We start from the raw sequence: 15617 nt of genomic DNA, 5'->3' as shown, positions 1-15617 counted from the left end.
TACTCATAAGGAAGTGACACGAAAACACAGAACATTACAGAAATAATGTGACAACTCTTTCAAACTTCATAAATCATTATTTCATTATTATTACCTGTTTTATTTACTTTTCCCAGGCATGTGCAGTGGTAATAAACCAGAAATGTGTGGTTGCCTTTAATATTCTTTATTTCTACTGTAGTTTTTCCATCCAGAAATGTATTTATATGACATAATTTATTTATAGAAACTACAGATGTTGACTACAGTTAGTTACCTTACTTTCAGTGTTTTATTTTTGATATATGCGATTGATTACCCAATGTATTGTGGGTGTTTTTAAGCTTTTTGTGACTTTTTTTCATGACCTGCTGGAACAAAGTGCTCCACACATTCAGATTTACAAGTTTAAGCACTGTGTTTTTCTTTTTCTTCACTGAATATTAGCACTGTGCCTCTTTACATCTAGCAGGAGAATGCGTAGTTGAGTGGGGTTCACAGGAGTGAATAGGAAAGTAGGGCCTCGCTGCAGGCAAAGAGCTAAAAGGTGAAGGCGGGTCCAATTTGCATATTTGTAGATCATGCTCAATGATGGAAAAAATGTATAGTTGGATCTAAAACAAGTAATTCTGATTTAGGGGATAAATCAATGACATATGCAAAATAATATGTATTTGTGCACAATCAGTAATCTCAGTATATATTCCAAAGAATAAAGAAAACCTCTAATCCCTCATAAAATTATACAGTGATAATAACAGAGGGACTGTTAAAGCTGTTTATGTATGTAAAGTGATCTAATATCAGTCCATGTAATACACAGGCACCTCAGCTACTTACCTTCCACATATTCCTGATAAGCTTCAAATATAGATTCAATCCCCTGCCACTTGAAAACTGAAGCCTCTTCTTCCTCCTCCTCGTCTTCCTCTTCAGAGTCCTCTGGACCAGACATGTCCTCCCTCATCCCCGATGCCTCCCTGTGCTGAGGCATCGAGAGGTGCTGCCCGTTGGGCTGAGGGTGAGAGTGCAAAAGTGGATGTGGAAATGACTGTGGAGTTGAGTGGGACTGTGAATGTGGCTGTGGTGGTCGGCCAGGAGGGCCCTGAAGCTCGGGAATGTTGTAGTGAACAGAGGACTCCTGGAGGTGGGATGACTCTGACACCCCTGCGGCTCCACCTAATGGACAAATGTTGAGGAGAAGAAAGAGATGTTACATTTCATCAATTTCATATTTTACACATAGGGATATTTTCCATCATTTCTTCATATTTGATAGTCTCTCCAAAAGTTATGTTGGCCTGCTCTCCATGTATTCACCTTTCCAAAGATGCCTATTAGACCTTATTTTGAGCTGTTTACCTTTATGTTTCTGCAGAGTGGACTGTAGCACAGATTCGTGGAACTGCTGGGCAAATTCCTCTGGGGCGAAGTCCCGTGGTTGTATGCGTCCATTGATGCTGTGATGACCTTCTTTAGCCTGCAGGGGGAGTGGGGGCCTCAAGCTGTTAAGCAGGCTGGAGCTCCTCTTTGAGATCGGTCCCTCACTGGGCCCCCGGGCCTTGTCTGGGTAGACAGCTGGAGAAGGGGGTGCCTTTGGTCTTAATGTGTCCCCAAGGGGTTTTGGATGCCCATTGGGGGATGTTGGGCAATGTGAGGAGGGGCTGCGTGGTCTGACACTGTGGTGCTCCTCTGGTTCAGAGGGAGGCTGGGAGAATGCAGGATCTGCAATCATTTAAACATATGTTTGTGCTGATGAGGTCAAGATCCACAATATTACAATGCAATGAGAAACTGTTGTTACTTTACATCTTCACATTCACGGCCCCAATTATAACCCCTCTTCATTTGCATTACACAGATTAGCACCACTTTAACATTACTTCAGGGATGACAAGTTGTGTGTGTTTATGTTCATTAGCACGTAACTTACTAGAGATCTGAGTTGGAGGACTTTTACACAGTGGATGTGGAGCATGTCTGATGGTATCCAAGGTCAGAGTCTTTTCTTTAATTGCCTGTAGCAGCTCCACTACCCTTTCATTATCTAAAACAGGAAAAAAAATAAAATAAAGAAATAAAGAAATAAAAAAATAAAAAAACACATTTTGCATCAGTCCTAGTCTTATTTCCAATTTCACTCAGTAGCACTCATTTTGCCAAGTGCGATGTGTGTGTGTGTAAAAGGAGGTGGCCTGACAGTGTGGGAGGCATGTCATCTGTGATTAGGAAACAGTAAATGAAGAATAAATGAAGAGTATTAGACTAAGATCATTGTAAGCCTACTGCCGCCCCTCCCAATTCAGTCAGTGCATGGGTGTCTATTTTTGAAATTTAGGCACATTTTGGCCGTGTAAAGAGAACCCTGACATAAGTCAATTTTTGGAATGCATTGTTAAATATATATGTTATGTTAAAAATATGTTCAATACGATGCATTTAATATAGGTATATGGCACTGACAAGATCACTTCAACCCCTTATTTCCTTTGAGGCTTAAGTCAGCAAGCTACCTCGAGAGAAGGTAATGGAAGTAAAGCATTAATGAGATGTAGGATGAACTGAAAATGACTAGTACTCTCTATTAGCTAAATGAGCATGCAATCAGTCTTCTTCTTCACACTGCTGAAATGAGATGTCAAAGAGAAAAGATATGAATAATTGATGGAGGTGTTTGGTATGGTGCGTTAAAGGCACTGGGGCAGTTCTGTGCTGTACGAGTTACTAGCTAGATTGCCAAAGCATATAGATGTGTGCCCTGTTATTCCTTGATATAATGTTCAAACATTTGTCAGTGTCAGGGAACAGTAGTCTGTATCTCCAATTTATGAAACTCTCTCATTGAAGGCAACAAGCATGGCCCGTTTCATACAGGAGATCTTTCCTTTTGCAATGAGGAAGCCACTCATGCACTGATAGGCAAGGTTAGCTCTTCCACCAACCATAAAAAAGCAAAACTAAAAGATGCACATTTATTAAAAAAAATAATAATAATAATTTATATAATTATATAATTATATATATATATATATATATATATATATATATATATATATATATATATATATATATATATATATATATATATATATATATATATATATATATATACACACACACACACACCTACACACACATATACACACACCTACCTACCTGGAGGGTTAAAGCAAAAATGAGTAAGCGAATCAAAAGTGTAGAATGCTCTAATCTCTTTCTCACTAAAAATTGCCTTACCTTTTCTCTGCTGTACGGTCACATGGGACAGTCTAAACATGGTGAGGAATCGCTTCTTATCCTCCAACTCTGGCGCTCGGTCCATCTCCTCAGGGGTAAAACGTGTGCTGAGCTGAGGTGGAGGAGTGCGTTTTGATTGTGAGGCAGGTGGGGAGGGACTGTGCTCTCTGAGCATCCTCCTTCTCTTCCTTCGCTTCTGCTGCACCAGCTCATCCCGTCGGCCCATTGTGGTCAGGCCAAACACTCCCAGAAAGTCCAGTTTCTGTACAGAGATGAGAAAAACAATCATCTTACTGTGATGTTTCATCATGAGCGCTTCTGTGTTCTTCAATCATGCAAAAGCGCATGTGTTGGAAAATCTTTTTACCTCTGTAGAGTCATCCAGTTTCAGTGGAGGCTGCTCTGCTACTCTCCTGAGGTGGGCTCTCACCTCTTCTTCATCACTCTCATCGTATGAGTCATCCAGCTCATAATAGTACCCTGCAGCAAACACAGAGGTCACCCCTGACACTCAGCTCTTTAAATTCTCTAATGAGGATGTCAGTTCTATATCTATAAAAAAAAAAAAGAACTGATCTTTGATTTTCCAAGCAAGTTATACATCTCATCATAGTATGTGGGTAAGTACCTTTCTCCCTGGCCTCCTTTCTCCTCTTCTCCTCCAGGTCCAGCTTGCTGACAGGCCTCCGATGCTGCTGAAGAAACTCGTCATAGATCAGCTTTGCGTCTGGGACCATGCCCAATGAGGCTACCTGTCCCAGTCCCATTGCTGGCCCAGAAACCACTGCTTGTCCATGTCTACTATACCCTGGGTGACCCTGGAGGCTCTTTATTCCAGCATTGGTTTTCAGGCTTCCCTCCAGTTCATATTGGCTGGAGAGAGACATGGAAGCCCTCTGCTGGCTCAAAAATGAATGGGCGGATTTCTCTAAATCAGCAAGGTATGTGCTGGGCTCAGGCAGACCTGGGGGACCTCTCAAAGGAGGATATTTCTCCATTGCACCACCGTCTCTTCTTCGGGCTCCGTCTTCATATCTGGAGGGTCCTGGGGGCAGCCGACTGAGCTCATAGTGTCCCATCCCTGAGGGCTCATGGTTACGTCTCGACTCTGAGGCTGTGTCTATAAGAGATGCAGGGTTCCACAGGGTGGTAGGAGGCGGAGGGTGATGTTCACGCGGTGGCTGTGGAGGTTTGGGGGAGATGAGAGGTGGAGGGGCACCTAAGAGAGGGTTGAGTTCCCTGTTTCCTGGTTCATGATGATTAGGTATTGGTCTGCAGAGATACAACGGAACAGCAATTATTAATCTGTTATACATGCAGGGTAACACCCATATCTCTTCTAAAATTGAGAAATAGTGTTTCTGAATCATGCATGCTATGCAGGGACGCACAACATTTGCCCATATGCCCTGCCTACTTCCTTTCATCCATGTCAGTATGTCTGTGGATCTGCGTGTCTGTGCAAAGCAGTGTTATCAAGCCCAGACAGAGTAGCCCAGAGCAGAGTGAGAATGTGGCCAAGGCACACACACTGTCCTCCAGATATAAAGAGCTGTTTTTGATCTGGTAGGCCCTTGTAGTGAGGCATGCACACACAGGAAGCGAGCAGTATACTGAGGAAGAGGCCGGAGCAATGTTCTCCTAACAGGTTTCTGGAGAAGAGAAGAACTGACAGAGAGAGCTTAAGAAGAACAATGAATTATTAGAATAGGGCTCACGTTAAATGATGAGAGTAGAAGAAAATAGCCTTAAAGGGAGAGCAAGGTTGTAAAGGAAAGAATGATACAGTGGGGGGAAAGGAAATGGTAATGGCAGACTGATGGACACTGTCTCAAACTTCATTCCAAATCAAACCTGGCAGGAGCAGGCACTGCATGACCAGTCAAATTATCTATGCCTCCTGTTTGTGTTTTCTTTTCTGTGTGTTTGTGTGTGTGTCACTGAGTAAATGTGTCTTATCTGCAATCTGCAGCCTGTCAGCTGTGATTCTGCGATTATACTGTAGGTAAGTTACCGATAGCAGACGTGTGTATCTTGTGTGTGTCCTACCAGCATGAACCACAACCTCATTTCTGAATCAAACACAATAACACACACAGAGGCACAGTAACAAATAAGGTCTGGGGCTTATGCTATGCAAGAGTGAGAGGATGAAAAAGGTATTAGCCCTTGTGTATCTTAGCAGTTCCACTTGCTGGCTATTTGAACCCCCTACTCATGTCAACTCATGAAACAGCAGTCATCAGGATTCCTCTTCATAACCTACAACAATGCCTAAACAGTGCCTATTATTTTTCTACATGTCAGGCCTGGAAGGGAGCTTGGACAGATATAGAGTAGATGTGAAGCTTCTTACTCTTTTACAGTCCTGCCTGAAAACAAACTTCTAAAGCCTGCCAGCCTCCAAGACTTCAAAACCACAGGCACAACTGTCCCTATCAGACTAGCAGAGCCAGCCAAAAACCCCCAGAAATAGTGAGCACATTGCCCCAAAAGCTGCTCGTCTCTATCAGATAACAGGAGAAAATAAATACTGCAACTACATGCTATGTTGTATGACATTTTTGCACAAATTGGCTGGACTGAAACAAGTTAAGCGTGCAGTCTCACCTGTGCGACTCCGTCCTGTGATCTGGAGTGTCACCTGGCCGACCCAAGTCCAGGTGCTGCTCCAGAACCTGCTGGCGGAATTCAGACACCTGGCACTGCCGATCTTCTTTCTCCTGACGCAGCTTGCGTTGCCGCGCCATCCACCTCTCCTCCTCGTCTTTCCTCTGAGCAATCATTGAGGCTGCAAGCCCTGTTCCTGCAGTGCCAGGCCCCATGTAGATGCTGTGGCCTGAGATTAGACCATGATGTGATTGGACTATAGACGGATGGATTCCTGGTGGGACTGGTTTGGGAGCTGGAAGAGCGGGCTCTTTGGTTTTGTCTGTAGAGAAAGATTGGTATATAAGAATTTAACATTTATGTTATAACAGATAATTACATTCATGAAACTATTACTTCAAAAATTAATTTTGTGTATTTATTTGGTCTATAAAACAGCTTTGAAGAGTCAGAAATATCAGAGAGATATCCACTTTAAAGGTAAAAGGACTATAGCCAATAGAGGCTAGGTAGGATGCACGGACACATACCAGCCCGATTAGGGGTTAGTCTTTCAGGCTTGGTTCGGTCCTCCTGTCCTCTCATGGCATGGAGCTCAGCCAGATAGTGGTTCTCCATGGCCTTGGATGCCTGCAGCTCTTTTTCCCTCAGTGCCCTCTCCTTCTGCCTCTCGAGTTCCTTCTCTCTTTCTCTCTCCTTCTCCCGTTCTCTCTCGCGCTCCCTCTCCCTTTCTCGTTGCCTCTCCCTCTCCGCCTCTTCCCGTTCCCTCTCCCTTTCTCGTTCTCTCTCCCGTTCCTTCTCTCTCTCAGCCTCTCGTTCCCTCTCTTTTTCACGCTCGCGTTCTCGTTCGCGTTCCCTCTCTCGTTGCCGCAGCTCATCCTCTAGCTGAAGCCTAAAAAAAACAGAGTGGAGAGAGAAACAAAAGAGGAAAGATGATGTGTGTGAAGACAACCCATGACCACAGCACACCACTTTGATATACCTCATATAAATAAATGTGACTGTATACAGCACTCATCAATTAAGCAGGCTTTTACCTGTCAGACTGCAATGCCGACAATGAGGGGTGCGTGAAATCTCCAGGGTAGCGGATGCCTGGTAGATGCATGTGAACAGCAGAGGGGTGGATAGGAGGTAAAGCTCCCCCTGTTGGCAGTGGGTAGAAAGGTGACCTCAAAGCAGAGAGGCAGAACGGGTCATCCATCCTGAGAGATAAAAAGTGAGAGAGAGAGAGAAGAGAGGAAAAGAGGGAGTCAGACAGTCTCCCTGTGTGATAGTGCAGTGTTCACTTTCATTAACCTGTGTGCCTCCATCTTCCAAAGAAGGAACATCACAGGCTTTTCCATCTTCCAAGGAAGTAACAGTGTCTGTCAGATAACCTCAATCACAACACAGCATCCAGGAAGACAGTGCGATGTATGTTGATGCTGTGTGTTTGTGTATGTGTGTGGCATCCGCTGCTCAAGCCCTCATTAAATCCATTACAGCACAGTGTGTGATGGGTGCTGCAGTCCTGTGATCTTGCTTGGTTGACAGACCAGGAGCACACAGCCTGTGAGACAGCCCAAAGCAAGCCTGGCTCTTTTCAACATACACACAGAGTGCACATGATCATACACAGTGTCCATGAAAAATTCTATTAATTTAACAAATATTCCACACTATATTTCTGACTGTTTTTGTTGTTGTTAATAATCGTGCTGTTGCTTTTGAAAAGGATGCCGAAAAAAATCAATCAATAAAAATTTCAGAACAAGACCCTTTTCCAGATATATAAACAGGATTCTTTAATAATTTCTCACAAACCCACAGATGCTCTAGACATGAAGTAAAAAATTTAAAACCAAGCTGTTGCTCTCCTCCTCTCATAGCCTAGCTTGGGTATAGACATGGAAAATGGGTTGTGCTCTTAACTGGTTGGCCTTACACAGCTTCAAAATAGAAACATAAGAATGCTGTTTTTATTTTATTTTATTTTTATTTTTTTTAACTTTCATTAGAAGACTTCTAAAGTATGCAAATAATATTACTACAGCCTTTGGAGCAGTCACGTATATCTATTTTTAATCAGCCTGTTAAGCATTTTCTGATACAGCTGAGCCAGATATTTTCTAAGAGGGTTCTTAGCAACAGCCTGTCAGAAAATACAGCCTGCACTCATATAGCTATCATTTAACACTGATCTGATCTTTTGCAAAGACTCCCAGTGCCCCCAGTGCTCAGTAGTAGAATGTACTTTTTAACAGACAATCTTATCTCGCTTCTGTTTGCAGACTTCCTTCCTTCTGTTGTGCTTCTGTTCTGTGTCTTTTATCTGGAATTTCATTTTAATTTGTGTTGCCCTGTCTTTTTTGCATCTCCCTTTAACTTCTTCACGCTTCATAAAAATCTTACTTCTAGTTAAATAAATACACTCATAAAAAAAACTAACAAAAAAACATCATTTTAACTCTGAGAGCTTGAAATCTGGTCATTTATACATTACTGCATTTACTGCTGAGCAGAACGAGCAGAACAAATATCTGCTTCAGTTGTATGTGCTGGTTTTGCACAGTTCACTCTCAGAGGAAATGGATGCCAAGTCAACAAATGCAGAGGCCTACCTGTATGAAGCGAAGGTTGAAGGGTGGGGCAGGTAGCTGTGGGAGTAGTAGGCAGCTGCAGTGGCAGGGTCTAGGCCCAAGGGCAAAGAGGGCATCCGGAGGGCATCCTCGGCTGTAGCATAAGGCCGAAAACCCCGGAGATACTCCTCTGGTACAGGACCAGGTGGCACTGTGTTAGGCAACTGTCTGGGCAGGCTGAAGGTAACAGAGGGAGTACAAGCACAAAACAAGAAAAAAAAAAATTGTCATTTCAATTTGTATGTGTTCGGTGTTGTGAAAATTCATTATATTTTTTACCAAGAAACTATACAAATTCAAATTGCTTCCCAGCACCCATGTCAACAAGGCATGTGTGTTGCTGCTGTATTTTTAATACAGCCTTGAATGAACATGTACACTTTGCAAATCCATAGAAAATGTTAAAGCAGGGATCGACTCACTTAAGAGGTTGAAACCGTGACTCCTGCATGACAGCTCCTGGAGTGAGACCAAAGGCATAGGGGTTTCCCAGGAGGTGTGCAGGGACTGAGGGGCCACCCTTTTCCTGGGAGAGGGCTCCTTCTGCGCCCAGACGTTCCCTGCTGGCCCCATGAGGCCCTGCGTCAGCCTGCAGAGAGATACAGAGAGAATCTTAGTCATTGTTTGTGAGGACCTGTGACCGTTACGGTTGTCACTGCTCATGGAACCCATCTTACGAGAAGACAGAACAGGGAAATAATAGGCCTGCTTGTGGTGAAGCAGCCTCCTCACTCTTGCTTCCTACCTCAGGCACTTTTGTACATTTTCTCACACATACCACCTCCCTGTAAAAATAGACAGCTCAACAAATCTCCAAGGAGGATATTTGGTAAAATGGATGAAGCAGGCAGACAGGGGTAAGAAAAAAGCCTCACTGTTTTTGTCTCTAATTGTAAACAAGAGATGTCATCCTTATGATCGATGAGGATGTGGTAATGGTAGACAACAGCCGTGCTTCTAGAGATCTTAACTTTGATCTTAGCAAAGTGCGTGTATGCGCATCAGCGTGCGTGCAGAGCAACATCTACAGGGAAGACAACAAAGTCCAAAAAGCAACATCCCTCTGCCTCTGTTTCTCTTTCTTCCTTCTCATTCACCTCCCTCCCTCCCTCTGGCAGCAAGCCTGGTCTCACTTATCCAATCCCACAACAAACACACACAGACACTCAGCAGGCACATACACCGTTTCAGAGCTACAAAGACATCCTGCTGTGGGAGTGGGAGTGCATTTTCAGAAGCTACAGTTTCCCTCTGACTACAAATGCAATTGGAGAAGTGAAAAACGCTACAACCCTTGTAAGTTGAACAAGAAAGATGTTTATATATGAATATACAGGTAAGGAGGGTTTTCGTAGGACTGGTGGAACATTTATCTCTTGTTTCGCAAAATGGTACTAGAAGTTGGCAAGGGAACAACTAGAAAGAAGAAAAAGAGGGGAGAAAGCAAAGAAAGAGATTAAGCCATAAAGAAGGTGAACAAGAGGGGAAGGCAGTTCCTGCCCCACTAAATTAACCTCTGGGCTCCCTGGGATTAGAGAGAGACCTTACAGCAGTATGACCCTCTCTCTCACCACTGCCTCTGATAAAACAAATCCCATTTAGTGAGCCATTACCTCCACATCCTGTTCCACAACCACTGACCCAGACTGACACTGATGCGCTAACATCCAGTATTAAATGCCTCTAATGTTTAGACTCCCCACATAACCCTGTTTCTTAACCCCCACCCCCACTCCCCACAAAATCTTAAGGTTTACTCCTTGTTATTTGTTGCGCTTCGCTAAACAGTGTGACATCCTGCATCGTCCCGGTCCCCAAAAAGAACCGGCCCAATGAGCTGAATGACTTCCGACCGGTGGCACTGACGTCACATCTTATGAAGACTCTAGAGCGGCTCTTCCTCAACCTCCTCCGACCACAGGTACAACATGCCCAGGACCCACTACAGTTTGCATACAAGGCGGGTGTCGGAGTGGAGGATGCCATCCTGTACCTCCTACACAGAGCCCACTCACACCTGGATGGGGGAAAAGGCACGGTCAGGATCCTGTTTCTTGACTTTTCCAGTGCCTTTAATACCATCCGGCCCTGTATGCTTCAAGAAAAACTGAACAGGATGGAGGTGGACCCCTGCCTGGTGGCTTGGATCTCCGACTACCTCACCGACAGACCACAGTACGTCAGGCTGAAGGACATCACGTCTGACACAGTGGTCAGCAGCACAGGAGCACCACAGGGAACTGTGCTGTCCCCTCTTCTCTTCACCCTGTACACCTCTGACTTCTGCTACAACTCTGAATTATGCCACATTCAGAAGTTTGCAGACGACACAGCCATCATGGGGTGTATCTGGGATGATCAGGAAGAGGAGTACAGAAGTCTGGTGAGGAACTTTGTCGCATGGAGTCACACAAACCACCTGCAACTCAACACCTCAAAGACTAAGGAACTGGTTGTGGACTTCGGGAGGTCTAGAGCAGGTCCACTGCCGGTTCAGATAGAGGGGGAGGAGGTGGAGGTGGTCAACAAGTACAAGTACCTCGGGCTGTGGGTGGACAATAAACTGGACTGGTCATGCAACACAGAGCACCTGTATAAAAAAGCCCAAAGCCGACTGTACTTCCTCAGGAGGCTGAGGTCTTTTAACATCTGCAGGAAGCTCCTGAGGATGTTTTACCAGTCGGTGGTTGCTGGAGTACTTTTCTATGCTGTGGTGTGCTGGGGGAGCAGCACAGCAAAGAAGGACTCATCCAGGCTGGAGAAACTGATCAGGAGGGCTAGCTCTGTGGTCGGCATGAAGCTGGACACTCTGGTGACAGTGGCAGAGAAAAGGACATTAAAGAAACTGATGGACATTATGGACAATGCCAGGCATCCTCTGCACACGGCCATTAACAACCAGAAGAGTCTGTTCAGTGACAGGTTGCTTCTCCCAAAGACAAGAACTAACAGACTTAAAAACTCCTTTGTCCCACACGCCATCAGACTGTTTAACTCCTCTCTGGAGGGGAGAGGGAGGGGAAACAGGAGGACAAAGGAGGGAACAACTAAGCTGTAGTGCCTCTTCACCTCACTGTGCAATACCTTTTGTGCAATACTTTTGTAAATAGTCAACGGTGCAATAGACTCAATACTTGAAATGTGCAATTCACTTGTATTTTTATTTTTATTCCTATTTATTCTATTTATCCCCTTCGTATATTTTATTTATATTGTCTCTGTATTTATATATATGTGTGTGTGTATAACTCTGTAACTTCTGTCGGTGCTGTGCTTTTTTGGAAATCGAATTTCCCAGAGGAACCCACCCGAGGGATTAATAAAGTTCTATCTTATCTTATCTTATCTTACTTGATTCTCTCAAAGCACCCATCTCTATAATCCCCTCCACTGCCATCGCCATTCTTTTCAAGCCTTATGAACACAGGGAGAGCTGGTTGTTCCCCGCTGCTCCCAGCAGTCACCTGAAAAAGCACTTCACATATGTTAAAACTCGATCAGATAGTGACTTTGAAAGAAAATGCAGTTTCTGTTTGCTCTTTGCTCCACCTCATTCCTTTTTGCACAGCCTTGCTGACCAACACTGCTGATTTGTGGCTGTCCCGAAAGCCCTTGTAACTCTTTCTCTTCTGAACCCACATTAACTTTAAGGTGCAATGTGTGTGTATTTCCTCAACCCATCCGCTCTTCATTATCATGAGCTTGAACTATCAGTGAGTAATAATTGTGAAAGAAAACCGTATATTGACAGTTACAGTAATTGATTTCTATCACTTGATTGATTGATTGATGACAAGCGATCGGAATAGGATAAAACAGCCCAATCACTTTGAGTGACTGCATGAATATACTGGGCATTTATTTACGCATGCTCGTTACATGGTGTGGAGAGTCAGCAACTGTCTGAATCAGACAGTTGCTGCACCTTTCCTTCACTGTGTGTCCCCAGTACACAACCAGTACCTTTTTTGATGGCATACAATAATAAAAGAAAACACACACACACACACACACACACACACACACACACACACACACACACACACACACACACACACACACACACAGAGAGAGAATGAATTCTAATTTATTTTCAAGACCTGACCAACAACTATCTGGTATTTTTCTGGTGATCAGTAGTTGATATTCTGCATTACACACAACTTGTGTGTCATGAGGCAATCACGGTTTTAAAACCATGGCTATGACTTAATAACTGTCAATTGGTGCAAGTCCCAGACATAGATTAACACAGAAATTGAATTAAGTGTTCCTTTCCAATGAATTTCACAGAAATCGTCTCATAAGACGATCAGACAAAGAAGCCTATAAAACAACAAATGCTGGTGCTGGACTGGTTTCAGCTTCTTCCTTTCACCATTTTCACTGTCACTGAAGGGCAACCAGTTATGCCAACAAGAGATGCTCGTGATTTTCACATTTTCAGATAGTCATTAAATAGATTTTAAATAATGATAATAATAGTGTACACTAGTGTTTTTGTATTAAAATGTAAATTCTCCTTTATTTTACCAGTGTCTGATAGTATGCATTGCACTACTACCATCAGCATCAGAAGGAAACACAACAACAACAACAACAACAACAACAACAACAACAACAACAAGAATGCATTACGAATGCTAACATAACTAATACTAATATACCAGGATTGGTATAATGTATGGTGTTGTGAGATTCGTAGGCAAAGGGTAAACTCTGCCAGGTTAAGTTAGCATGCCAAAAAATTACTAAAACTATGCGCAAAGATTCGAGAGCGATGTGGGATCTTTGAAGAATGGCTGAAACAAATATGTTTTTCTTGAAACGTCCATCTCAGCCACTTACATTCAAACTGATCAAAGCAATTTGGAAACCTGCATTCAGCCTATATCTGTCATGTACACACATTTTGAGCTTGATATCCATTTGACTGTATATACATGTACACATGTATGGATTAATGTACGGATGCATGCCTACCTAAAAACATGTAGCTTCTACATATATCAGGGCCATGAAAAAAAAAAACATGAACAACAAAGAGAAAAACCTTCCATCCTATGAGAAAGGCACCTTATAGTCAACTCAGGCACCTACACATTCAAGCAGCCATCCCATTTTGACCTTTCACCTGCTAAAATACATGGCCTTCTATTCCTGCACTATTCTCCAGTAGCCTGTCATATACACACACACTACTGTGCACAAATACAAGCACTCAAACTCAAAGACACATCCATTAACAGCCATCTTCCTCTGTGTGAGCCAGGCCCCTGTAACCCTCAGTGAGGGTGGGAGACCCCGCGCATTGTAGAGTGCTCGTTTACGCCTCTCAGATGGAGCCATGAATCCAAATTGCCAATTATAAAGCAATTACAGGCAGCAGCGGGAGCAGACTCCTGCAGTCATTAAAGCAAAATGCCAACGCACCAAGCCCTCCCTTCTTCACTGCCTTGCCTGTTACCCCCCTCTGAAAGACAGACTCATCTCTCAGCCTGAGAGACACTAAAATGCTCTTTTAAAGCAGTGAAAGCAGAACACATTAATTTGTACACACAGCAACAGACAAGTTTTCCCGGACATGCTGCATGGGTTCTCGGAACTTGACTGCTCCTTCTGTTTGTAACCGTTTGCGTGATTCAGTAACAGAAAGTTCCATTAAAGTCATCTTTGTTTTACAGGAAGATTTTGATGATGTGTGTGTGTATCCTTAAGGATTCTCTGGCTCTGTGTGAGTTATGAGTGCTGAGTGAAGCGGCACCCTAACAATGACGGGGTGTCGCTTCACCCTGTTGCTGTCCCTTGAGCCCATAGCCAGTCACCCCTACCTCTTGTTCACATTACTGCCCTTAAATTGTGAGCAACAGGGCATTCTTGCCGGTTTTCTTTTTCGTCCGTCCTTTTTGAAATTTCTGTGCTAACAAAATTACAAAAATGGTGGCATCTCTACAAGGGCTTCCTGTGTGTCTGTCCCTTGCAGCTCTAACTGACCCTGTACTGCAAAAGGTTCATTTCATAAAAACTATAGCTAGAGAGGGGGGGGTCAGGAGGGGTTTGCAAAAGAGAGGACAATGGTCTGAATGCTACCACACACTGCTGCCTGGCTGACCTCCTTATTCCCTCTTCACTATCCCCCTTCTGTTTGTCTCCAGGGAACCGTCAGCCGCTCAGAGAGTTTCCGCATGTTGCCGAGTGCTGTTCATAACCGTGCACTTGGCCTGAACTATTAGCCCTAAACTGAGATAAGGCGGCTTAAAGTAAGGCCATAATCCATAATCCACTCCTTATCAAAGCAAGCAGCTCTCCCTCTTTCTCTCTTCCCCACTATGAGTGGGTGCCAGGTTGACAAGGGAGACGATGCACTTGACTGCTTAGGTGAAAGGGGTGAGGCCGGTGGAGAGCTTGAATGGTTACAGGAGGCCCAAGCCTGGGACTGTGGTTGGGCTGGTCTAAGGGCCAAGTTGGAGAGGGGGCGAAGGGGCACAGATGTTATGGGCCATTGAGGCTGTCACCTCGATGTCCCAGTGGCAGCTGGCAATGTTTAACGCACAAATCCATTAGTTGGTAGTGGGTGATGAGACGTTTATAGACAGGCCATCTATGTTATCCATGTACATATACAAGCGGCCACACTGAAGAAATATTTACCTGGCGCCCCTCGCTTCTCCATAGGCCGTTGCTGGTCTTTGTTGGAGCAATGGTGACTACAGGTGGAGTGTTTGGCACAGTGTGGCCTGCTGGGGGTACCAGGACAGGACCAGGACCAAGAGGACCCCTCTTGGGTGTACTGACTGGAGAGCTGTGATTGGTGGCTGGTGAAGACACTGGTGGTGACTCACTGCTGATGGAGGATGCAGCTGGAGAAACAAAAAAAAAAAAAAAGTAGGATCAGTCAAAGTCTGTAAGAAATAAGATGACAGTCCAGTTTTCCTCTACTGGTAAAAGGTAAAATTAACATGATTCTGTAGCTCTTTCCCCCAGGGATCAATAAAGTATTCTGATTCTGATTCTTTCACAAGGGAATGAAAAAAGGGTTTGGAACGTTACAAAAGCAATGGATAACACACACACACAGGTGTAAACACACACATATACACACCGAGGGCCAGATGGATAGCCCAAGGCCCCTATTATGAAGTGACAATGATCAGGATGAGCAGCCTTGTG

At 44.0% G+C, this 15617-nt stretch overlaps 1 protein-coding gene across 1 annotated transcript in view; it reads right to left on the bottom strand.

Moving 5' to 3' along the window:
* Positions 1-15617, bottom strand: part of gse1b (Gse1 coiled-coil protein b) — a 168361-nt gene that overhangs the window by 1588 nt on the left and 151156 nt on the right. Inside the window, exons 4-15 of the mRNA XM_085372779.1 lie at positions 15099-15307; positions 8870-9036; positions 8430-8624; positions 6864-7031; positions 6357-6718; positions 5827-6148; positions 3845-4488; positions 3584-3696; positions 3217-3478; positions 1913-2026; positions 1342-1704; positions 820-1158 (exon numbers count right to left, since the gene is read on the bottom strand). Of these exons, the coding sequence (XP_085228905.1) occupies positions 820-1158; positions 1342-1704; positions 1913-2026; positions 3217-3478; positions 3584-3696; positions 3845-4488; positions 5827-6148; positions 6357-6718; positions 6864-7031; positions 8430-8624; positions 8870-9036; positions 15099-15307 (3258 nt within the window). The remainder of the gene's footprint in view (positions 1-819; positions 1159-1341; positions 1705-1912; positions 2027-3216; positions 3479-3583; positions 3697-3844; positions 4489-5826; positions 6149-6356; positions 6719-6863; positions 7032-8429; positions 8625-8869; positions 9037-15098; positions 15308-15617) is intronic.

Source organism: Diplotaxodon limnothrissa, linkage group LG1, assembly GCF_057381915.1.
Source record: "Diplotaxodon limnothrissa isolate DT_005_m linkage group LG1, D_limnothrissa_male_GT1.1, whole genome shotgun sequence".
Taxonomy (NCBI): domain Eukaryota; kingdom Metazoa; phylum Chordata; class Actinopteri; order Cichliformes; family Cichlidae; genus Diplotaxodon; species Diplotaxodon limnothrissa.
The sequence above is the reverse complement of the archived record's forward strand: the minus strand, read 5'-3'. Positions and strand labels throughout refer to the sequence as shown.